Below are 25,962 nucleotides of genomic sequence, written 5' to 3'. Positions count from 1 at the left end.
AGTACATTACTAAGTCTTTTAAGTGGATTTACATGAATCCCATTTATATCAACTGAATTACAAGCTCATGCTGCTACAACTGCATTTTTTTGTTGTCTGTGTTTAAGTGGCTTCTGTTGCACGCCTTTGTTTATGCAGCTTATATTCAGGAAGTTTAAAAAACTAAAGTCCTCTTCTTTATCAAATTAATAAATCAAGCTACAGATTAATAGCTATAGAGCTTTACTAATTCACAACCTCTGACTGCATAGAACATGTTCAGAGCAAAAGGAAGGTGGCACAAAGTTTGATGCAAGACAGAGAAAAGATGCATCTTCATTTCTCCTTTAATCCTGCAATTAATGTTGGATTACTAACTGAAAGAGGGATTACTGTCGCCAACGCAATGCAGCAAATGGCTTTGGTGAGACTCCCTTAAGACATCAGCTCCTGCAGGAGTAGGATTTCATTAAAAAATACTCAGCTACTGATCCAACTTGTTCCAAATGTACAAATATGAATAAAAGTTTTCAGTCTTCCTAAAATCTCAGTGAGTCTGGGCTGCTCTCTGTAACTCGGCTCAAACACCAAGAAAGCACACTAGCAGTCTGGTGAGTTCACATGTTCTGTTCAGAATCCCCTGGACAGAAGCTTCACACTGCTTTTACCAGGCAATATCACAAGCAGCTAAGACATCTCTAAATATATGGACATAATACAGAGCTTTAAAACAATTCTGAATGGGGAATGTTCATAGCCTAGGCAGACTGTGTTATTGTCACACTGCTCATATATTTCACTCCCCATTTTCATGACTACAAGCACATGCGCACAGCAAAAAGTTACAAGTATAAAACATCAAAGCAATATGTTGTTTGAGAAAACATAACTGTTCTTTTAAAGACCAGACAGGCAGATACTCCCAGGTACAGTTTTCTATAGCTCAGCCAGCTAGCTATCTCACAAATAACTGTATATTACGCATTTTTTTTTCAAGAGAATGAAATCATGATAATCTCTAAAAACAGACCTGGAAAGACTCTGAGGCCTCTGTTCACTTCAAGGCTAATGACTAACATCCGAGCTGTGATGCTGAAAATCTGCCGAGGGGCAAAGTTCAAACCATCTGTTACTTGAAAGTTGAATCCGCCAGACATTGCTCCTGTAGAAAACAAAACCATAAATTTATTTGTTTCATTCTGTTTGTCAGCAAAAGCATACAAACATACAATGGACACCTTCTGCTCTTGACTACAGTGAAATATATCAAAAGTCATTCTGCAGCAATTTGTGATCACCTTTGTCTCTTAATTAGAATCAAATAAATTAATAATGCAAAGAACACCTTCCCAAGGAAGAACTACTGGCTGTTGCTTACACTGATCTTAAATGTAAATCAGCAGAGTGCCCCTTCCTTTTTCTTCATTGATCCCAGCAGAGCCAAAACCAACTTAAACTTGGGGAGACAATGACTCCCAGATTTCCTATTCCTTTTATGTCTTAGGAAGGATCAAGCACTTATGCAATCACATTTTGGCAAAGAAGGAATTTGGGGAGAAAAACAACTAGGATGTTCTTTCATTTTGATTTATATTTAAAAGATTGACTTAGCTCTCAGGTTGTTTCCTTTGCCTTTTCACTCCACTTCAGCTTTGCTGAAGAGTGTATGTTGTCAACAGTTCAATCTGTTTCAGAGGTTATGTGTACTCATAATACATGCACATATTTTTCTTTAATCTCAGGACCTTCATGTGCTTTGGCACAAGTGATAGCAAAATACCTCCAGGAGTCTGTGTGGATTCCTGCAAAAATACATCTCTTGGAACAGACTTACTGCCTTAAGAAGAGGCTCCCCAGATTGTTTAATTAGGTAGAAAGAGAGAATTAAAAATTGAACCATTAACTGTTGGAAACAGTTACCACTGCTCTTTTACTTGCTTTGCTCAATTTGGCCATAACATATTGCTACATGCACATTAGTCCTGAACCTGAGAGAGGACCATGTACTTTCCCTTTCCTTAAAGACAGATAGGCAAGGAGTCCTGAGAAATTAACATATCACAAGAATGAAATGTGGGTTCCTTGATTATACTTTACAACTCTCCTAGGTGATGCTCCTATATCCATTCAGATACTGAAGGAGCTCTGAAGACCACGTTGTACCATATTGTAAAATATTTTGTTCTCTGATGTTTTCTCTTGATAAAAATGCACAAGTATTGTGTATTTAAAAAGGCAGGAGGAGTCTACTATTTGCCTCAGGCTGGAAAAAAGGGCTTATTTATCCTCACGTTTTCATTAATGCAGATCAACTTCTTGATTACTACAGACATTTTGTCATTGGCAGAGTCAGGTACAGAACTAAACCCTGAAGTGCTGCTTGGGTGGAACATGTATTATTTTATTGCAATTAATCTTTAATGGTATATCTGATCAGAGGCGATAAAAAAGACACCAACAAGAGGACTGTAAAAACTGTGCTGAGACTTGGGATCCAACAAAAGTTTAATTTGTACAGCCCTGAGGAAAACACTGGCAGGATTTAATGGCAGACCCCATACTGTGAAAGCAGGATGGGAGAACCCTGGAGTGAAGTGAGAGTGGGAAAGAGAAGGAATTCTCACACCGAAAGAGAAGCAGAGAAAAGGAAAAGGATACTCTGGTTCTGCAGTGGTGACAGAACAATCAGGGATTACAGAGGAAAAACACAAAATGTAAGGGGAAAACATGAGAATAAAGGCAGAGATTTGCAATTCACAGCACAGAATAAGTTGCATAATGTAATTTGCAAGTCTGAGCAAAGATGAAGGGAAAATTGAAGGGAAAATTTTATGAAGTCTAGTGTTAGATGCATAAAACCAAATCATGGCAGTACTGTCCTATACAGTACAAAAAAAACCCTGAGGATCGAAAGTTACTGCCATGTACAGGCGTAAAAGATCTGTGGTGCCACGAGGAGCAGTCAGGGGATGGAAGAGCTGCCTCAGCCAAGAAGATGCTGTTCTTCCCCTTGGAAAGGGCTAGGGTAAGTAGTAAGAATAGATGCCAGGGTGTGGAGAACATGAAGTGGGGATACTTCCCAGGAAGAGCCAAAGAAACTAGCACACACTAGAGAGAGCAGCTGAAGAGAAAATGGGTAAAAAGCCAAATGAGAGCAACCAGAGGCCCCAAGGCAAAGCTGGAAGCAAGCAGATTAGAGTAACAAGTACAATTCTAGCAACAGTCCAAGATAAAGGAGAAAAAAACCCACAGACTGAAAAAGGATAAGTAAAATGTCCAGAGTACTTTCTGAAACGCTGGAGGTCATGAGACTGAGTGGATGGCACAGACAAAGCAGCTGCAAGAACTAACATGACCTGGGCAATTTTACATTTCAAATTTACTGTACAAACTACACTCCCACTCACTGGAAAATGAAATTTGTGTTTCATTTTACTTTTATTAATCAAGATTCACTTCCTAAGGCTACAGATGTGCATTTGGCCTTTCTGGAACGCAGACTGGATTCATTATCTCATACTGAGATTACCACTGTCCTACCACCACAGGGGTTTTTACATGTCAAAGCCCCCTTCAGAACAATTTAAACAGCTTGGCTCATTTTTGCCATGCTCTTGACCTTTCATTTCCTGACCAAATTATCAGAGCAGGAATCTTACAACTCACCACCGGCTGCTTGTAAAGCAATTTCAGCAACACATATGCACTCTGCAAAACAGCGCATTGGAAGTCAGAGCACTTCAACCTGCACAGCGCCTTGTGAAGACACAGCACAGATCAGGAGTGACTGTTGCACCCAAGGGAACACTGGAAATAATTCCAGCCTGCCTCAGGGCCAGCAAAATCATCCTGTACCTCTTCCATCTCCATCCCCAAAACTGGTTTATTTCTTCCTCAGTACCTCTTTCTTATTTCAGATGAGCTGACATGATAATAGAGCTGGAGCAGGAGAAAAGCAGCTATGGCCCTCTTCTGCTGGCTGGGACCCCACTGAGATCTTCATTTCTGTGGCTTCCCAGCACTGCCACTTAAGGATGCACAAAGCTGCCCCAATTTCTTTTTTTACTGTCCACACATTCTCTCTGTGGCAGCAGAGAGATAAACCCAATCTCCAGCTCCAGCCACTGGCAGAAAAGAGTAAACAATTAAAGCTGAATTCCTTCACAGCATGAGAGGTTGACATGACCCAGATGAACAGTAACTTCATTGCCCAGAACTGCTCAGGAACACAACTACACTGTGGCGGGTATATGAGAGACTGTTGGTCCATAAATAGCTCTCCACTGCAGCAAGACACGAAAGCTTCAGAGGATTCTCAATGACAACAGTCAAAAACATTGACTTACATCTCTGAAAGCTGCATTGCAACATTCCCTTACTGCAAACCTGCACTCAGAAAGAAGGCTACCACAAACACACAATGGTTTCTTGGTGAGCACACATTTAAGTAGTTAACAGACCCTTTCCTGTTTCGTTTGTGAGATCATGTATTGTCACATAACCGATGCTCTGAGATTTTTGTGACATTACAAGGAGATTTTCAGAGGTTTACAAAGACAAATACATTGAATTGGAGTAGTATCTTGGTAACAGAGGTTTTTTTTTTTTGAAGCCGCATACCATTGTGTACAAATACCAACTGCCCTTCAATTATACGAGCCTGGGTAAAACTAAAGATGCTCTCATTTGGAGAAGACTTCAGAGCCACATGCCCATTGCTAGGTGGAGTAATGGAATACATCAGTTCTTCTGGTGATGAATCTTTGTCCTCTGCACAGAGGTCATCAATAGTTATTTCTGTCATGGAACCCACCCAGACCTAGAAAAGCAAACATAAAAACCCCAATAATAATAAAGAAAATGCATACAAAAGAAAATCAGGCAGGAGGAGGGGGAGAACCTTCAAAGAAAAAGAAAGAATAAAAATTTGTGCTGTGTGACACTACCAGCTATGACAGGCTTCCTCATTGTCTATCCAAATCTCTGATCATGGATTGGAACAGTTAGTGTTGGCAAATGGTTTTGAAAAAAACAAGACCATGAGGTAATGGAAGTAAACATGCCCTACACTAGTTTGAATTTTAGATAGTGCAGAACGAGTGCTCTACTTGTCAGGCACCATCCAAACTCTTATAAACACAACAAAATTGTATTTTGATAACTGAGTCAAGGAGCTCCTTTCCAACACATACACATGAATATTAGTGTCATGTACTTCACAGCAGGCAAGGCATTCAATATGCTCTACTTTCACCAGCAGAAAAGAAAAAAGAAAAATAGCCCAGGGACAGCATAAACTCTAATACAAACGGAACACTTCTTGCAGCTGCATTATTCCTTTCTAACACATGCATTCAAGGCCCATTTTAGTGCACTAAACAACCAAGAGGTGTGCAGTCCAGTGGGAGATCAAGGAATCAACACTTCCAAAAACTGCTTAGCACTTCGTGAGGTCATGCTCCCAAACAAAGTAGTGAACTAGTATTTGGGAAAATGGTATAGAACCCATTATTTAATTCTAGTAAATCTAAGTGCCATTTTTTTAGCTAAAGATGTGCACAAACTGCAGGATCTTTCTTTCAAGCAGCAAGGACTGCTATGTGAGCTTCATCCATATCTCAATGGATAATTTCTTGTTCCGAAATGATAAACAACAGCTTATGTTACTCCTCCTCTTCGTTGCATTTATTTGGAATTACAGACAAAGACACTAAGAAAGAAGAACACATATTTATCTCAAAATGAAATGAAATTCCTAAATATTCAGTATATCAACCCTACTTCTTTACATGCAGAGTTTATATAGTATACAATCTTAAGAGCCTGAGTCTTTAAAAACCTCAGCTTGAGCTTCAAAACACGTACCGCATCATCCCTTCCTATCCTCCTAGGATCTTAGTACACTTAAATACCTGGTAAGAACATCACACTAAATGGTAGAATATGAAACACGATCCTTGACAAAGGGCACCTCTGCCAAAACCAAAATCACCAACCACAGCTTGTTCCCTAAGTATCAATTTTACTTTTTAATAAAAACTACCGAAGACAATCTTTTAAAACTGGGATTTTTGCCATGACACTTCAACAGAGGACAGGTTCCAGACTACACTGTGTTACAAAATATATGCCATGGAAAAGGAGACAGTAAAATGAAATTATTTGTGTTTTCTAATCAGAAGAATAGTTTTAAAAAGATGTTCTGTTATATTTTATAATAGAAAACATCTTGCAAAAAGGACATAGCTATTTTCTCCCATGAAATATGCATTTCTCTGTAATGTAATTACGATTATTGAAATTTAATAAAAGACACTGCCTGTGACAACACAGGGTGATAACTAACAGCAGAGGCCAACATAATGAACGGCACCAAACAAGCACATCAGTGTCACTGGTTTTGTTACTAAGATCCTTTAACTCATCTCAGTAGCACCTGATTCAGATTATTCTACACAAAAAATAAAAGGTCACATTCAGAACATGCAACAACATAAGAAAGGACTATGCAAATATATGATTACAAGTGAGTCATAAATCTCCAAAAGTTTCAAATGTTTTCCTCTTACTAAATGAAGACACAAACTTTTTTAATATAAAGCCCAGTGTTTGCTTCTATTGTTCCAGCACACAATGCTTTTTAATGTACTGTATATGCTGAGGTGCTCCACGACCTGCAACATGACCCTTGAGGAATGAAAGGAGATACAAGACCTGAAAAGTGCTCCGGGGAAGTGGACAACGAGAATACCACAAACACTGTACAAGTGTCTTATTTTCCTATCATATCTGTGATCAAGTCCTCCTTGAAAAGCATAACGAAAACTGTATCTGAACTTCCAGGATGCACTATTACACTGATTTTATATGTGCCCAACACATTTCACAGGCACGGTCCTAGAAAGGTTCATGACCCTGCCTGCTGGCAAATGATCCACTCTGCTCTACTTACAGCATTCAGCTTATCATGATCTCCTTGTATATTCCACCAGACACTCTATATTCATAGCCATTTTAATACTACGGTAAGTGAGTGATTTAAAGAAAAAAAAATCAGTGTTTGAATTTGCTTTTTAAAAAAATCTAGTTCTAGGAAAATACAGCCCTCTTGTGGTAATAGGAGGATACAGTTATTCCACAGCATCACTAGTCATAAATATATTTTAAAATATACATAAACACAGCAAATAATGCCAGGACAGTGAATTACTTAACAAAATATCCTACTTCTCTTTCCCATTCCAACCCCAGAAAAAAAAAATACCATAGAACATGTGGAAATACTAGGAAATTATACCCCAAATGCTGTATAGTTACTAAATAAACTCCTGCACTTACAGTTCTAATGGAAAGGCTTTACATTAAATGCAAGGATTACTAGAATACATTACAGAAGCTCCCAGGACAGCAGAACTTTCTGTATCTCATATATTATGTTAATGCAAATACGTCAGCATGTCATAAATTCTGAGCCAAAAAAAACCAAAAAACCAAACCCAAACCTGTAAGAACTTCACTTAGTTTCACTTCCTAGAGAAAAATCAGAAACAACTCTCCAAATGCTTGGTTGTTTGTCCTCCTGAAACTCATTCCATGGTAAGCACAACCTTGATGGTGTTCATAACCTTGATAACAATGGACAAAGTTGTCTAAAGAAGGAGTGCTATGGATGTCTCAGAAGTGAAAATGCTGCAGTTGAAGGACTCATTCAGCATGTGCGCACATGATCAACAGTTTCTTGCACTTGGCCAGAAGACCCAGGACAAAGGTCAAAATTAACTTTCATATATCCAGTACTTAACATACTTTCAGTTTTAAAGAAGGTCTATAGGAAAGATTGGGGCAGACATTGTAGCAAAACCTGCTAAGACAGGACAAGGAGTAATAGTTTTAAACTAAGGGAGGGTAGATTTAGACTGGATACAAGGAGGAAATTTTTCACAAGGAGGGTGGTGAAACACTGGAACAGGTTGCTCAGAGAGGCAGTGGAGGCCACATCCATGGTAACATTCAAGGTCAGATTGAACAGTGCACTGAGCAACCTGTTCTCGTTAATAATGCTCCTGCTCCTGCATGGCAGTTGGACTAGACTGTGTTTAAACATCCTCTCCAACCCAAAGCATTCTATGATTCTATGACTCTATATCCACTGGCCATGTAATATAGCTCTTCAAAGAAGCTGTTTCTCAACAGCAGATATCATATGCTAACTTATTTTTCTGTTGTTCAGCAGTTCTTTCTAACTTTTTATATTGAGATCTGCAAAATATCTGAGGTGCTAAACTTCAGTCAGCACTAACAGTCCTAATGGACCTCACTTTTCAAGGTACTGCTCTCTCATTTTATACTTCTGTACATTTTGTACATTTCCAACCTTTAAAAAATGTAAAAGAGCTACTGCCTTTTTAAAGTAACACATTGTTTATTACTCAACATTCACTGCTAGCAATGTCCCTGGGGAGCACAGACTGCTTAGTTAGTGCCAGCAAGTATCACTCGACAGAGGAATGCCCAGCTCATTTCAATATTTAGCAGGACTAAGAAAAAAAGTCCATTTCATTTCATCTACTTTGGATGCGTAAGTTTGCTTTGAAGAAGGATCATCTCAATGTATTCCTTCCAGTACACAATTCAAGTGCCAGCTTTGTTTCAGTCTATATATTAATCCAACATAAGTGTACATATTAGTACCCACTCATGACAAAAATAAAGGTTATTTCTCAGCAATAGCTTAAGGATGACAAGCAAAACCACAGGCATGAAAGCCGCATGCTGTTTCAGGGTATGCAAACTGCCTCCCCAGCAGAGAGGACCAACTTTGGCTAGGTTAGACTGTGCTAGCATTGTTCTTGGGAAGCCTAGACTTACAGATATTTTTAGAAAAATCCAAATGCTGCACTGTAGTGTGCTGTTTGGCCTCAGTTCTGTTAACAGACTGAAATTCAATGCCAGCAACGCACCAGAAAAATTTCTGACTGGGCAAATATCTCTCTCACCTGTGAGAAGATAAACATAACTGTGTGTTGTGCTGATGTCTGTAGAGTACCACTATAATTACTGATAGGACCAGAGGAAATAGCCTCAAGTTGCACCAGGTGAGATTCAAATCAGACATCAGGACAATTTTCTTCCCCAAAACAGTGATCAGGCACTGGAACAGGCTGCCCAGGAAGGTGGCTGAATCACCATTTTTGGAGGAACGTAAAAGATGGCTAGACAAGGTTCTCAGAGATATGTTTTAGTAGTGCACAGGTACACTTGGACTCAATGATCTCAAAGGCATCTTCCAACCAAACAATTCTATTAATTACTTTAACCAAGGGAGGTTTTACTTGGTACCGCCAAAGTGCTTGTGAAGTGAGCGTGCTCTCCTGCTAGCGGTCTACACCCAGGGCAAGGAGTCTTGTGCTGTGGGTATCTCCCGATCATTACAGACTACAGGCTGTCACGGTGAAGCTGCACATTACTACCACTACTGCCAATTAGAAGTTCAGTCTTTTCTCATGTGAAAAGGCTAAATACACAAGTTATGATCATTCTACAGCATCCATTCTCCTTCTCAAGTGCAAAACTAAATATGTAAAATTAAATGCATGTTTTAGGTGCCACAAATTTAGAAACTTTATCATACAGCACTGGGGATGATGAAGCCACAAGTGCTACTTTCAAACCTATTCCTAAATATCTTCTCTGTCTTGATGTCTACTTTTTACTGTAACTGTGGTTCACTAGCTGGCCCATACCCATTTCATTCTGCTTTTCAGAGTCACATGACTTGGTTTTACTCATCAGATCTCAAACTGGAACCCTTTTGACACAGGAGTTTTTTGGTTCACATGGGCACAGTGACCATAATAAATTGATTGCAGTTAGGGAGTGCTAATATAACACAAATAACAAGCCTATAAATAAACAAATAAACAAATTTTCCTGGACACTGGAACAGGCTGCCCAGGGAGGTGGTTGAGTCGCCTTCCCTGGAGGTGTTTAAAAGATGTGTGGATGAGGTGCTGAGGGGCATGGTTTAGTGACTGATAGGAATGGTTGGACTCGATGATCCTGCGGGTCTTTTCCAACCTACTGCTTCTGTGATTCTGTGAAATCTGAAAAAGTGCTGAAACTAAAGTGGTAGTAGAGACTATTTTCAATATTGAAAGATTAAAAAGTCAGCTACAGTTATTAAGATGAAAAGTTATTATCAATGAACAATTTTAAAATTTTCTTCAGGAATTTGGGTAAGGTGGAGTTAGACACAAGTCAGCACATCGTTTTCCTTAGATCACAGCATCACACAGTAACAGCTTCAGTGTGTGCATTGACCTCTAAGAGCCTAGATTTTCCACAAACTGAATTGTATTATTCTTATCAGGAACATTTAAAGAAAGGGACATTTCTGTTTTGTATCAGAAACACCCAACACAGACAATTCTCTAATGCAGTGCCAGTGAGAACATTGCACTCTTCTCTTGTCCCATCCCACCAGGGATCCAGAGAGGAGCAGGCAGTAGAATGCACCTCAGCAGGTCTGACCCTTTATTACACTTAATGGAAAGAGGCAAAAGGTCTGAATGTGTGCAAAGACAACAGGAAGATGTCTGCACCCTCGTCATCACTACTTTTGGTACTTTTCTAAGCTACGCTGCTCATTAACAGGCCTCAAGGTGCCACAGCAAACACTAAAATACAACAATCCAGGTGCAAGCCATACCATCCAAGCCCTGCATCAGTCCAAGAGACTTCACTTAAGTTTAAGATTAAAAGAAAGCCCAGTCAGCCTTCTAGATAAACCTTACATTACAATAGCAGAAAATGTTCTTCATGATGACTAAAATCTCCCTAAATAAACATCCATACACTGCCTCCTTACATTCACAGAATGTATTTATTTATATCCCCAGACCACAATTTATCGAATTGACTAACCTACCACAAACAAACCGAGTACTTTGTTAATGAAGGTGCATTAGATATTAGGTATCAGGTTAGAATTAATTTTAACATTGCAAAATGTTGACAAACATACCTGAAGAATTCTGTTAACTTTTACAACAGGAGCTTCATCATTTACTGCAGTAACTGTTACAAACACAGTTTGGGGCAAACTTTGTTTCCACAATTCCGTGTTATTTACTATAACAGTAAAATTGTCCATCAGTTCCTCACTGTCATCATGAACATAGTAGATTAATTCTTGTTCCAGCTGAAAAATATAATGACCTAAAAATTAAAGAGTCTAGAAGAAAATTAATGCCACAAACACCCCTCCAAAAATATTTAATATAGTCATGCCCCTCTGAATTAATTGCCACAACTTCTCAAGACTTCTAAGGCTTTACTTATGATCATATCAGATAAGAACCTCTATCTTTTTTTTCTCTCCACAACAGCAAATTTTACAGCTCACCTGTCCATTCCTTTAGCTAGAATACATTAATTTGCCAGACTTGGCATTCCCCTTTTCCTCTCAAACGGACGATTAAAAATCTAATCACTCTATATTTGCTACTATGTTCCTGGAATCTATAAACTGAACACAGTATTAGTAGATAGTGACTTACGGTACAGTTCTGCTTCTTAGAGTGAACAGACTAAAAACCAGCTTGTTATAAATACACTGGCTCTCAATGAGCAAAGATATGACTTAAAAAAATAGTTTTTTCTACTTTCCTCCTTGTTCACTCTACACATGATTTCCTTTGGTCTTTTCAAAAGATACCCACAGCCCGCCCATCTTAGATTTCCAGAGTATCAACAACTCTGCCTGAGTACGGGAGCTCTATGAGTCTACTGTGATTACAGCACACTAGTCTGTGTGACCAGTGTCAGAGAGGGACGTGATGTGGTTCACCACAAGGCACCCTCCCTCCCTTCCTCCTCACACAATCAGCTAGCAAGTGCAGAAAGATCTTCAGTACAAAGCCAGACTAAAGCTCAAACTCATGCATCTCACCACCTCCCCCTAAATCATCCCACTGCAGGTAAAAATTAGCTTTTAGAAGAACTAATTGTGACTACAGCAAAGTAGATCTAAATGTATTACCTGTCTTCTGGAAAATGTGGTTAACTTTATTCCAGGAACATGGGAATTTTCAACATACCCATGTTTCGGTTGCTCAGTTAGCATGAATTCACAGCTGAGTCCTGCAAAGTGTCTGCTAGAAATTTTTAGGTAGTCTTCCACCAGGGCTTTTGAGCCCCCTTCAATTACTGTGAAGTTCTGTACTTCCAGTGGAATCATTCTGGGGATGATATCTACAGATATCTCTATTGCACTCACTGTTCGGATACCGTTGGTCACATCCAGAGAAAAACAGTCGTCTAGTTGGTCAGAAACAGTCTGCACATACTGAACTTTGCCCTCATCAACATCTTGCTGTGTGAAGCTCAGAACTGGCCTTTGATCAGCACCAAGATAACTATCTTCTGAGAAAAACTTCCGAATGTATCCATGTACTGGTAGCTGTCTTACTGTGAACACGATCTCAGATGGAGAACTGTTTTCATGAACAACCTTAAATTTAAAAACATACCCCAACATTATTTAAAGAGAAAGGGAGAAATTCTTTAATTCTCTTCTGAATTTTTCGCTTTTAACCCTGTGATTGGCTGCCTAATTAACTGGCATTCCTTATTTGTGTTACTTGGTTTACCTGAAAATTCCTAATACAGTACTTTAAGTAGATGTGTTAAATAAACGTTGCGTGGAAGTGTTCTGCAACCCCAAATATGTTTTGTGAATTTTGAAAAGGAGGTCACTACAGAATTAATCAATAGCCCAAGAACTGCAGATCCCTGCATGAAAGGATTTCAACAGCACAGCATCACACTGCTAGAGCCCCCTCGCGGTACTTACAGATAGGCTACACCACAAACACTGCAGAGGACAGTATTCACCCAAGAGAAACAATCCCAGATTTACGACTGAATATCTGTAAAATTTTGGATGCAATGCTCAGACAACATTAATTGGGCTAGCTCCAAACTGAATGAAACAAAACACCTTCTGCCTTGGCATTTCTCAGCAGCTCTACTAAGAGTGATACATGAAGTACAAACAATTGTCACAACTAAAACATAACAGAGAAGTACAGCATCTCCAAATCTTAACTTTCTCAAGCACCAATATGTAATGGAGTCAAAGACTACAGGCAGTCTTTAACACAACCCATTTTCCCTTCTAGAAATTGAAGCTTGCTGGTGTCACTCTCTCCAGAATTAAGCAACCAGAATGCAGTCACATTAGTGAAAACTGCAGGAGTTAAAGAAGACAGATAGACTACAGTTATTGCAACAGCAGAGAAAGCAGTGAAGAAAATTTGCTGCAAGCCTGGGGAAATCGACAACACAGTTAACATACTTGCAGTTTTCCTTTACTGATTTTAACTGGTTTTCCTTCTTCAACTAAGAGATTGTTTCTGTTCACAATCCTTGGTGGCCACTGATGACTTTCCAAATATATGCGAATATGCACTGCAGCATCCAGATGGACATCTCTAGCATGGACCATAAAGTCAACTGTGTCAATAAGGTTGTTGCTGTCATCATGCCTGTAGGTCACATACCCCTTTGAGAGATCAAGTTGAGTAAATGAATCTACCAATAGATTATTTAAATATATTTTTCCATATTTTGGGAAAGAGAGTATATCATATATAATTTCATGGTCATTTCTGATGTCTTGGTTTGTAATAGCACTCAGATTAGCTGTCGTAACCGTTTCCTCTTTTCCTTTTTGAATCAACAAGCCTGTATTATTTGCCAACCTAATGTAAGGATCAGTGGCATTAACTTCTAGAAGCAAAGAGGTATAGTGCTTGCCATCTGTCACAAAGAGTACAAAACGCCCAAAATCTGCTCCGTGGTGTACAAACAGGACTTGCTTTTGCTCCAGATCCACTTGTTTGAACTGATAGAGTCTGTGCAAAGTATCATTTGTCAGCACCAAGTCCCCATTGGAAATGCCACGTCTAGTATACAGCAACTGTCCATCATCAAAATCAGAATCAGGATCATGATAGCATAGATCTGCCAAAGTTAATAGTCGCTGCCCATTTCTCACTACATTAAATACCTTATCAATTACACGTACTGGTTTCTCATCATTCTTCAGCTGGACAGAAATGTTGAATCTTATTTCTACTGACAAAGGTTCTACTTCCGGATCAAAATTTGTCTGTTTTCCTGAGTCTTCACTGGAAGCTCTGACAAGAAATTCATCAAATGCTGTCTCAGAGTCATCATGCACATACATAAGGTGCTTATCAGTTATATCTTTGCTAGTGAAAGTGGTGAGATTGCCTTTACTCTCAAATGAGCCTGAAAAATTAGTGAGTTTTAATTCCCCATGCTTAGGAAACTGTATAACTTTATATTGGAAAGCTTTATCATCAGGTGTTTGCACAAACAATTTTGTGCTTGTTATTAACTCTCCTTCACCCTCAGTAACAATAAGGCCATTATTAGTCAAAATAATGTTTCTGAAATTTGTTTTGATGTAGACTTCAAAGTCATACAAATTTGATTCCAGATACTTGGTAGAAATTATGAATTGAAATGAGTCATGGTTATCTTCATGGTATCCGCCGATCAATTCATACGCCACTTTTTGATCAGTGATATCTTTCTGGCTAAAGATGGAATCTTTTTTCAAAGGCTGGTCATTAAGTAGTATTTGTCCATTCTTTGGTAGAGACATCAACTTAAAATGCAGCTCATCTTCTGGTACTTCTAGATCCACAATCACAGAGAAGAGATTATCTGAATTAAAATATTTCTTTCTTGATTTTTCAATTTCTAGAGGAGCATATTTCAATAAACTGTACTTTAGCCATTTCACTTCAATCAAAAATGTGTGTTCTTCACTGAGTATGTTCCCTATGCTAACTTTGAATTTAAACAGGTCAGTAACATTCGCCAGCTGAATTTCTTTAAAAGTGCTACAGTACCTCACACGGCTGCGCTGAACAGAGCGTTGAGAAAAAGAGCTGACTTGCTTCCATTCCCCTCTTGAAAGCTGCCTTTGGACTTCCCCAAACTGGGGTGGCTCTGTGATCTCATACCGTACCTCCAGCTCCTGGAGGTGGGCATTTGTTTCAACTGCCAGATGCCTAGGTGTGATCAGAGCAGTAACACCTTGGAGTAGTTTCATTCCTGAGTTTTTCACAACTCTGTAATCCAAAGGAACTACCATGACACGTAACACAACAGTGTTGCTCACTTTTTCACCATCACTTGCCCTCAGAACAATCCTTGAGTTCCTGACACCTGTGTGGACAAAGAAAATAGTGCCTTCTCTTAAGTCCTCATTAGAGAAAGTAATAATAGCTTTTCCAGGATGCTTTGAATTTTCTAAAAATCCTGCATCTGCATTCAAATTTCCAAGCACCGAAAGACTGAGACCTACAGGATCTGTGTCCTTATCTAGAACTTTTATCAGATCACTAGTCAAACGTTTCTTCGAGTTCTCTAAGACAAGAAGCAAGTTTCCTTCAGGAAGTGTGATCTCAGGCTCATCATTTACAGGAGTGACAGTAATGCTAAACACATGCTGCTCCTTTCCTTGCAGATATGGAGGCACAGTCTTCTCACTGCTGGCAGAAATGGAGAAATTAAAATAATCGTAAGTGTCCTCAGAGCCATCATGGATATAAAGAATCTTTCCTTGCCACAGGTCCTGTAGACTAAATGTATCTACCTCCTGCACTGGTTCAACATCTAATTTCAAGTCTCCATGAGAGGGTGGTTCCTTTATTTCAAAAAGAATTTGTGACTGATGAATCCCTAGTTTCTCAAAGTCTAAGTTGACTTTAATATGTTTAGATTCAAGTGAAGCTTGTCCACCCTCTAACACAACCAAGTTATTTAGAACTAAAAGGTGGCTTTTGTTTTCCTTGCCCAGAGAGACAGAGCTTTCAGGGGAAACAGCAAATGTTGGTATTGCTTTCACAGTAGGACTTTTCACAGCCATCTCTAAAGAAAGATTTTTATAAAAAGCTCTCTCCGTTTCACATCCAGCTGAAATGTCCTTTGTTACCAGAACATTCTTCAGTGATTTCTTTTCCGAATTGGCTTTCAGGTTTCTTAAGCAACCTTTGAAAGATCCTCCTCTGGCATACTTCCCAGACACTGAGGTTAGCTCTAACTTAATCACTTCTGATCGTGTGCTGTCATCTACACCACCCACAAAGAGAGACCCCTTCAGAAGTGGCAGTTTGCTGTGGGGAGGCAATGATTTTTTCACAGTTTCTTCATCCACTGTGAGCTGCAAATATTCTGCAGTAAATTTCAGTTTGATGTAGTGCCAATGACTATCATTGACTGAGCTACAAGAGGAAAGCTGTGTTTTACTTTTACGTTTTCCAACATAGGCTTTAATTAACCCATCTTCCATTTCCATTGCAATGAAATCTCCTGTTTGCCCAGCATGGTAAAGCAACAAGCCACGTGCAGCTGAGGTTTGCAATGCATACTCCAAGTTTCCCTCATTGTCAACACTCCATGATGGGAAAGAAATGTAAGATCTAGAACTGAAGAAGCTAATAGGTTCATCTTCATCAGCAAAGAATTCATCACTGCATCCCATCGAAACTTCATGGACATTTTTAAAGCCAGGAGATCTCAGAGGCATCAGAATGTCTAGCTGATTGAACAAGACGTTATCCATACATCCTCGGAAACTGGGCAGTGCTCCGGTTAGGTAGGGAGCATGAAGTTTACTAGTACCACCTACGTAGAGTCCATAATCAATATTTAATTCATAGAGAATTCCAGGCATTTTTGCAGTAGTTGTATCATGTTTATCAACTACCAATGTGACATTATCATGTTCATGATGTAGTTCAACCAGGTGCCAAAATAAATCATTCAGTTGAGATCTTTGCTGAGAATGCAGTACTTGTTCCCCCATGCCAAAGTTAATTCTCAGCTGCAAGAGACAAAATTTTAAGTGTCAAAATCCAAAGTGGTATTTTTCACAATCATATATTAATAAACAGTTAATAAACTTTCATAAATTTCCATATTAAGCACATAAGTTGCTAAATATAATTGAAAAAAACAAAATCCCACTAAAAGGTGGTGTAGGTTTACTTGCCATCACAAATATGACTTGAATAATTACAGAAGAGGAAATGGACTCCTCTGCAGTTCTGCTAGGACCAACAGCTCCTAAGAACCCAAGTGACAATGATCTTTCAAAGAACTTATTTTGTAAAAAAACTATTATTTGCATCCAAACATCTTCTATGATGCTAAAACTATCACATCTCAAATTTTGCCTTTGCTGAACCTCATGCTTCAAACACTATGATCTCAATCTTAAGATCCAGAGATCTCAGAAGTTTTTAGAGGCCAATTTTAATAACTAGCATTGTAAGAAATAAATACTATATTCTGAAATAATTGATAATATTATGTTGACTTGCCTTGTTTTTAAACATAAACTTTGAGAATTTCTATAGACAACAGCTTGAAGAAAAACACTAAACAACAGAGGCTACACACATCTTTTTAGCCGTAGTTATAAAACACACCTGCAAATTTCCTGAGCGTAGTTCCATTAGACAATAATCCTTCTGCCCAGCTGCAAGAAAAAGCAGTCCATGTGGCTTGTTTGTTCGAAATCGCAACTGTATGGATGTCTGAGAGGATGCTTCTGCCATGTTCAGCTGCACAAAGCTATCACCATAAAATGATACTGAAATAAAGAAGGGAAAACAGAAGATTTAGTCACTCAAAAAAAAAAATATTTTCCTTATCTACAGCTAAATATATATACATAAAAATACATACTATTTCTTCAAATTCTTATTTATATATGAATGAAAATAGATCTCAAGTATCGTTGCACCAGTCCAAGCAAATGGATGAGACCAGTGACCAGTATGGACAAGGAGTTAATACAGCCCAGTATTCTACCTCCAACAGTGACAACAGGGAATAGTAAGAACAGTACAATCCTATTTAATACTTTCCTACAAATACTCTTGCAATCCTTTTTTTGCTTCAGGTGTTTTCCTGAGCTTGTCAGTTTTGTAACTGCCGAAGGATTTCTCTCTGAATTACTCCTCTAGTTTCTCTTTGGAAATATCTTCTGCAATATGCTCTTAGATCTCCATCAGAGCCATTCTCTGCAGTATCTGAAGACCAGACCCACAGGTCACCTACCATGTGCGTCATTTTTTCATATGTTCTCATCCATCTCTTTCCCAGGCTGAAGTCCTTTCGTTTCCAAGATGCAGCCTCCACCCACCCCTGCTTCCCTGTTCGCCAGTGCTGCTGTTCTGTATAGGCCTCCTGCAATCCTTTATTCTCTTCTCCCCTCTTTACTGGCCTGGAAGAACACTAACAAGCAAACTTTCTCATTTGACTACTCACTACCTTTACCATTCCTGTTATTACCATACTGAACAGCACAGGTTCCAAGACCAAATCCTCAAAAACTCTGCTGGTAACTTCCCTCCTACACAAAAAAATCCTATCTTTTAACCCATTTCTTTATTCAAAGCCCTGCATTCCTCCACTGGCTGCTCAAAACCCTTAGATGTTGAACTTTACAAAATGCCTTTACAGATTCTAAATCCTGTTTCCATCAAGAAAACTTTAAGTGGTTTGTAAAACAGAATATATCTTTAAAGAAATCCTACTGACTCTTCCCAAGTAGATTCTACTTACTTCTGCATCTTTTATCCTCCATTACAGTACCTATAAATTTGAATGGTATGGATGCCAGTCCTCTAGTTATTCTTGTTTCAAACACTGGCCCAAAATCTGCCTGCCTCCAAGCTTCAGGTTCCCAGGGAGTTTAAAGCATGAGATCAGACATTACTCTCAGCAAGTAAGCAATTTTTCCCTTGAGATTTTTAGGTCAGCCCCTCTCGTTACCCCAAGAAAAGGGAGTTTCAGTTTGGGAATCTTCCCAATCAGCTGTAAGCATCATTTTGTTTAGCTTCTCTGCAGCAGCCATGCACTTTCTGAGTGCTTCTTTTATACCAATAACTTAATCAACTGCACAGACCCTCTGCAGGGTTTTCATTCTTGATGTATTTAAGAAGGATTTAGTAAAGCTTTGATTCCTTCAGCTAGCTGATCCTTGACCTTTTTTTTCAGGCCTGTCAATTTTCACATTACATCTGCTAGGGTTTATGCTCCTTTCAGTTGCGTTTGGGCACAACCCTCTAAGGACACCACAGGGTAAATATTTATTTTACAGCTTTTAGCTTCATTCTGAGACAACTTTCTCATTTTAACATAGTTCTTTTTAAAATTAAGCATACCTGCAGAGGGCTTTTGAGGTTTAATAGTTTACTATTAGCTGTCCCTCTACTGAATCTAACACACTTTGGTGACTCTCATAAAGTAATGGCTTTAAGTCAAACTCTGAACTGCGTTCTGCACATTACAGTGTACCAAAGCAAAGGGCTTGGTAACCAGCTGTTTCATTAAACAATCACTAATAGTATCTAAAAATCTGCATAGACATTCTAGGCCGATTTCCCAAGAATAAGATTTCAGCAAACCCTACAGCCAAAAGCTATGTAATAGTGTGTTATAATGAGCACCCGGAGAAATAAAGGAAAGATTTTTAGATTATTGTGGTACACATACTTCTTGCAAGGAATAGTCACTAATGTGCATTGAAAAATTGATTTCAAGTTCAGCAAAAAGGAATTCTTCCCCAACAGTTGCTTATAGTATAAAAGAAGCTTCCACCAAATAGGTCTAATATGCCTCACAGGTCTTCCATGAAATCTATACAGAGAATCAATGCCAGTTGGGTCTACACACAAATGCTATTACTGCAGGGTTAATAATGACAGACCCCAGTTTTTAAAGCACGTATTGGAATAACAAAATTGGAGACAAAACCCCAATGTAAGCAAGGACGATATTTTAATAATAAGCTAGGAAACAGATTAAGCGTTTCTAATTGTTATATTATGGTAACTTCACATAACAGCAGTAGCTAGGGCCATCACTGTTTTCTATCTACTGCACATGAGACTACATGAGATCATCCATATGGTGCTTTGGGTCCAATAATGCAGGTAAGGGAGAGGAGGTTCCCAATCTCCATTTCAGCAAATGAGGCACAGAAAAACTGCCCTACTGAAGACCACAGGAAGCATAACCCAGCTGTCTAACCAGTCTTAACCAGCAGATTACTCCATTTCCTTCAGTGATTGTACTAATGTCAGAATATCAATATAATGTTATGGGTACAAGAAGGATTCATCTCAAGAAGACAGACCCTTCTCTTCACCCTATTGAGACTCTAACAAGCTCTAACAGTCATTTTCCTACATTACATCCTTGCACCCCCACAGAGCTGGCAAGTAAAATAATAATAATTTTACCAGTGAGGTTCCTCAGAAATTAACAAATGAAACCCACAGCTTTCACAGATGTTGTCCTGAAAGTTTCATTATGAACGCTGTAATACAGCCTCCAAATTTCATAGCTGAATTTCTGAATCAACTCATGACTGCTGATAGAACTTGAAAATAACTTCTAATGATATAAAATTCTCATTAGGCTTAAGTATGTGGGGAATAGCATTTTATTTGGGGGGAAGCAATTGAGCAGAAAGATAAACTTATCCATTAATTACTAGGCACAATTTAGAACAACTAGCAATTAAGTTGCAGAGTCAATATTTTGTAGTGTGCTATTGGGAAATATTTTGGTGTTTGCACTAATGAATTTCCTGGAAAAGTAAAAGGAAAAGAAGTTAAAGCTTTTGCTTTCCATAAAACACTTTAGAGTTAAAATCTATCACTGAAGGTGGTGCAAGGAACCCAACATGAGCCTATGCACTGCTCCAAGACCACCTACAGAAGCTTGGTGCGATCTCTACTTCAGTATTCACCAAACTAAGAAGTGTGTTAATACAGTACAGGAGTCAAGTTCACTAAAGCAGGCACCATTAGAATGATTTCTGGCTAAAACCATGTTATGAGTGACCTCAAAATTAATCTGGTGTCACAGCTTTTGAAAAGGGTACATTTTGTCCTAGACCATCTGATGTTGGTCTCTTGTTCTATCACTTGTTACTTGAGAGAACAACACCTGTCTTGCTACTGTCTTCTTTCAGGTAGCTGTAGAAAGTGATAAGGTCTCCCCTCAGCCTCCTCTTCTCTAGGCTAAACAACTCCAGTTGCCTCAGCTGCTCCTTGTGCTCCAGACCCTTCTCCAGCTTCATCACCCTCCTCTGGACATACTCCAGCAACAGAATGTCCTTCTTGTAGTGAGGTGAGGTATGTTTTTGACACTCTGCTATTTTGGATTTTCAAGTAGAGGCTCTGTCTAAGAGTGAAGCCTGTTTCTCTCTGCAGTTGGTGAAAAACTTGTGACCTTGTAGAGCAAAATTTTCACAGTAATATAGATGATTAAGCACATCCTGTGAGGGCTCACTTCAGGGGTGCCGAGAAACCAGAGTGGTAAAACTTTGTCCATCCTCTCTGCCTTTGTCCCTCCATTCTCAAAACCGAGCAGCTGTGGTTTTAGTATTGACATGTTGCTTTTGTACTACCAAGTCTTTCAGGGTGCTCCAGTGAGAGGCGGAGGAGTTGTGGAGTCTTGAGATGAAGGCAGGTTTCCACACAGTAAAAATACTTTCAGGCTACCGCAAGTACAGCTTGACGGCCTCGTTAAATGCCCTCAGGCACTAGACTCTAGGCAAACAATGGGACACCTTAAGCCCCAAATAGCTTCCACTGTAACTAAGATGGAACATGCTGGTCCCAATGGATTAAGATATAGTTCCCAACTTTGTTCCTCCAAACCACAGGAAAAAATACCATGCAAACTCCATCATAAATATAACAGGAAGACTCTCCCTTGGGATAGGATTTGAGTGATGGGAACAAGTGTTCAGAGCATATTTATACCAAATATAAATAAGATGTTATGATAATAATAACTTTTAAAAGCCTTGTTTACTCAGATTGTATAGCTCAAGTTGAGACAGATTAAAAAGGGAGAAAGTTAGTGAAAGAGTAACAAATTCCAGGTAGCCACTGTAACGAGGTCGTATGCCAGAAAAAAGGCAGAATGGGGTGTTACAGAGCAACTATTGCACAGACTCATGTTCTGCACTATAAACATGCCTAAAGCTGTCTCACAGAACCAAACCATTTCTCTAGCTGCTTCCAGGTAACACAGCTTTGTACCCAGGTTCCACTGCTGCACCACCAGAAGAGATGACAGTCTCTCCAAAGAGAATTCCCTAATATGCTCCACAAATACTGTCTCTATTACTTAAAATGTTTGTAGCTCTTGCATGTTTTGTTTGTGCTGAAGTACAGAGCTGGAACCATTTTTTTCAGAATGACTGAGCCAAAGTGATTACCTGACATAGAATAGTTTGGGTTTGAAGTGACCTTAAACATCATCCAGCTCCAGACCTCCCTGCCATGGGTACCTATCAATACGTCAGGTTGCTCAAAGCCTCATCCAGCCTGGCCTTGAGCACCTCCAGGGATGGGGCATCCACAGCTTCCCTGGAAAACTTGTTCCAGTGTTCCACCACCCTCACAGCAAAAAATCTCTTCTTAATATCTAATCTAAATCTACCCTTTCAGCTTAAAGCCATTACCCCTCATCCTGTCCCTGCACTCTCTGATAAAGAGCCCCTCCCCAGCTTTCCTGGAGCCCCCTTTAAGTACTGGAAGCTGCTCTAAGGCCTCCTCGGAGCCTTCTCTTCTCCAGGATGAACGACCCACACTCTCCTCGTACGTGAGGTGCTCCAGACCTCGCACCATGTCCGTGGCCTCCTCTGGACCTCCCTCCCCCATGCACAGCGACCGCCCCCCGCTCACAGCGATCCCCCATCCCCGCACAGCGCCCCCTCCCGGCCAGCGCCGCCCCCGCCCGCCGCGCAGGTGCCGTCCGTCCCGCAGCGCCGCCGGCCGCCGCGGGCAGCCCTACCTGCGGGAGCCGGCCGCACGGACGGCGGCGGCAGCAGCAGCGGCAGCAGCAGCGGCAGCAGCAGCGCGGCCATCCCGCCGCCCCCCCTGCCCGCCATGGCGGGGCCGAGCCGCGCGGGGGGCGGGGCCGGACCGCGACGGGGCCGGGGCAGCGGGGGCCCCCGCTGCCCCGGCCCCCTCGCGGTCCGGCCCCGCCCCCTGCCGCGTGCTTGAGGCTGGGCGCGACCCTCTCTAGTTCATACCCATTGCCCCCAGTCCTGTCACCACAAGCCTTTGTGAGCAGCCCCTCCCCAGCTTTCTTGCAGCCCCTTCAGGTAGTGGAAGGTCGCTATAAAGCCTCCTCGAAGCCTTCCCTTCTCCAGGCTGAACAACCCCAACCCTCTCAGCCTGTCCTTATATGGGAGGTGTTCCAGCCCTCTGACCATCCTTGTAGCCCTCCTCTGGACCCATTCCAACAGCTCCATATCCTTCTTATGTTGAGGATTCCAGAACGGGGCACAATGCTCCAGGTGGGGTCTCACAAGACAGGAATAGAGGGGCAGAATCGCCTCCCTTGACCTACTTGCCACGGTTCTTTTGATGCAGCCCAGGACACGGTTGGCCTTCTGGGCTGTGAGCACACATTGCCAGCTCATGTCAAGCTTCTCATCAGCCAGCACCCCAAATCCTTCTCCCCAGGGCTGCTGTCAACCACATCATCCCCTAGCCTGTATTGAAACCACACATTGCCCTGAAACAGGTGTAGGACCTTGTACTTCTTTGTCTGTGTCTCTCTCTGCCTGTGTCCCTCTCTATTTGTCTTGTGTTTGTGTGTTTTGTGTGAACAACCACCATCTTCTGGACCCATCAGACAAAGAAACACATGATGCTACATGTTGAGTTCCTAAGGTGATGAATATATTTCATCCCTTGCAACTATTCCTCTCTTTTATCCTTTCCTATCTTTTCTCCCTTTTCCTGCTTTGCAACACATGCAGCTGCAGCGGGCTGTAGCAGCCAGTTTTGTTTTGATTTTGGGTTTGACTTAAGGCAGCATTAGAGCTCTCAGTGCTGTTTTGCTGCTCGGGTAAGCAGATTGGTACAGAGTTGTCAGGCATTACCACTGATGGGCTGTCAGGTAATATTTGCAGCTGGGGCTTTTCCTGTCTGTGTTCTGTCCTGTGCAGGTTGTTTGATCATTTGTGTTTTAAGGACATGCATCTTGTTTAGTGAAAGATACCATGCACATCCCTACCTTTGAGTGATTCTGAATTGCTCTGTCCCCATGCCCGGAAAAAGAACTCACTTTCCTTTAAAGTGCACCATGACAGCCTATTGCTCGTTACCTGGGAGAAGAGACCAACACCTGCCTCGCTTACAGCCACCATTCAAGCAGGTGTAGAGGGCAATAAGGTCTCCCCTCCACTCCTCGCACACCTCTTCTGGCTGGAAAACTGGCTGGACGGCCAGGCCGAAAGAGTTGTGGAAAATGGAGTCAAATCCAACTGGAGGCCAGTCACAAGTGGTGTCCCCAGGGCTCAGTGCTGGGTCCAGCCCTGTTCAATGTCTTTATCAATGACCTCCATGAAGGCATTGAGTGCACCCTTAGCAAGTTCACAGATGACACTAAGCTGGGTGGAAGCATGGATCTGCTGGAGGGTAGGGAGGCTCTGCAAAGGGATCTGAACAGGGTGGACCACTGGGTTGAGACCAATTCGATGAGGTTTAACAAGGCCAGATGCTGGGTCCTGCACTTGGGACACAACAACCCTGTGCAGTGCTACAGACTAGGAGAAGCTGCCTGGAGGAGAAGGATCTGGAGGTGTTGGTTGACAGCCAACTGAACGTAAGCCAGCAGTGTGCCCAGGTGGCCAAGAAGGCCAATGGCATCTTGGCTTGTATCAGAAAAAACGTGGCCAGCAGGTTGAGGGAGGTTATTCTGCCCCTGTACTCAGCACTGGTGAGGCTGCACCTCAAATCCTGTGTTCAGTTCTGGGCCCCTCACCACAAGAAGGATGTAGAGGCTCTGGAAAGTGTCCAAAGAAGAGCAGCGAAGCTGGTGAAGGAGCTGGAGAACAAGTCTTACAAGGAGCGGCTGAGGGAACTGGGGTTGTTTAGCGTGGAGAAGAGGAGACTGAGAGGAGACCTTATTGCTCTCTACAACTACCTGAAAGCGAATTGCAGAGAGGTGGGTGCTGGTCTCTTCTCCCAAGTGACAGGTGATGGGACAAAGGGGAATGGCCTCAGATTGGACATTAGGAAAAAAATTTTCACCAAAAGGGTTACCAGGCACTGGTACAGCTGCCCAGGAAAGTGACTGAGTTACCATCCCTAGAAGTATGTAAAAGACAGGTAGATGAGGTACTTACGGATGTGGTTTAGTGGTAGATAGGTGTGGTCAACTCAATGATCTCAGAGGTCTTTTCCTACCTGGTGATTCTGTGCTTCTAAGATTCATAACACCAGGGCCCCAGACCCCACACAAACTCCAATGCTGGCCTCCAGCCCCTCAACGTCATTGGGAGTGAGTGGCCCAAAACAGAACACAGCATTCTAGGTGCAGCATCACCCACTGGCCCACACTGGTCACACCGTCTCGGGCACAAGCCACCCGCAGCCCTGGGAGACCCCCTGGGGCAGCAGCAGCCACCCTGCCACTCAGGCTCACAAGCCTGGGATGCACTGGCCAGGTCAGCCTTTGGTTACACCGTGCAGCCAGACCAGGCTTTGCGGGGCATTGCTGTTCACATCTTAAAAACACCTGAGGACACAGGCTGCGGAGCATCCGTGGGCTGCCTACCACCCCAGGGACAGGCTTGGCTTTCCCCTCAGCTGTGGTTTTGTCTCTGCAGCAGGTGAGCTCTGCCTGAGTGCCATTCGTAGCACAGCCAGTCACCCACCGCTGCACAACCTCTCAGTGTCCAGCCTAGCAGCAGGAGGGGGCTGCTCCTAGGTGTTCCCGAAGCCTTCCCTTCTCTTGACTGGAGATGACCCGTCCCTCACAGCATTTGCATACTGCACATAAAGAAATACATCATACCTCTTCGTGGAAGAAACACATAACACCTAGAGGGAGCAT

At 41.3% G+C, this 25,962-nt stretch overlaps 1 protein-coding gene across 1 annotated transcript in view; it reads right to left on the bottom strand.

Moving 5' to 3' along the window:
- The window catches only part of LOC138733710 (chondroitin sulfate proteoglycan 4-like), a 34,313-nt gene extending 11,311 nt beyond the window's left edge, over window positions 1–23,002 (bottom strand). Inside the window, exons 1-7 of the mRNA XM_069881176.1 lie at window positions 22,906–23,002; window positions 17,511–17,674; window positions 13,337–16,903; window positions 12,020–12,490; window positions 11,003–11,179; window positions 4,600–4,798; window positions 1,010–1,141 (exon numbers count right to left, since the gene is read on the bottom strand). Coding sequence (XP_069737277.1) covers window positions 1,010–1,141; window positions 4,600–4,798; window positions 11,003–11,179; window positions 12,020–12,490; window positions 13,337–16,903; window positions 17,511–17,674; window positions 22,906–23,002 — 4,807 coding nt within the window. The remainder of the gene's footprint in view (window positions 1–1,009; window positions 1,142–4,599; window positions 4,799–11,002; window positions 11,180–12,019; window positions 12,491–13,336; window positions 16,904–17,510; window positions 17,675–22,905) is intronic.
- Window positions 23,003–25,962: the final 2,960 nt, after the last annotated feature.

Source organism: Phaenicophaeus curvirostris, chromosome Z, assembly GCF_032191515.1.
Source record: "Phaenicophaeus curvirostris isolate KB17595 chromosome Z, BPBGC_Pcur_1.0, whole genome shotgun sequence".
NCBI lineage: Eukaryota > Metazoa > Chordata > Aves > Cuculiformes > Cuculidae > Phaenicophaeus > Phaenicophaeus curvirostris.
Note: the sequence above shows the minus strand (reverse complement) of the source record. Positions and strands in the feature narration are given on the sequence as shown.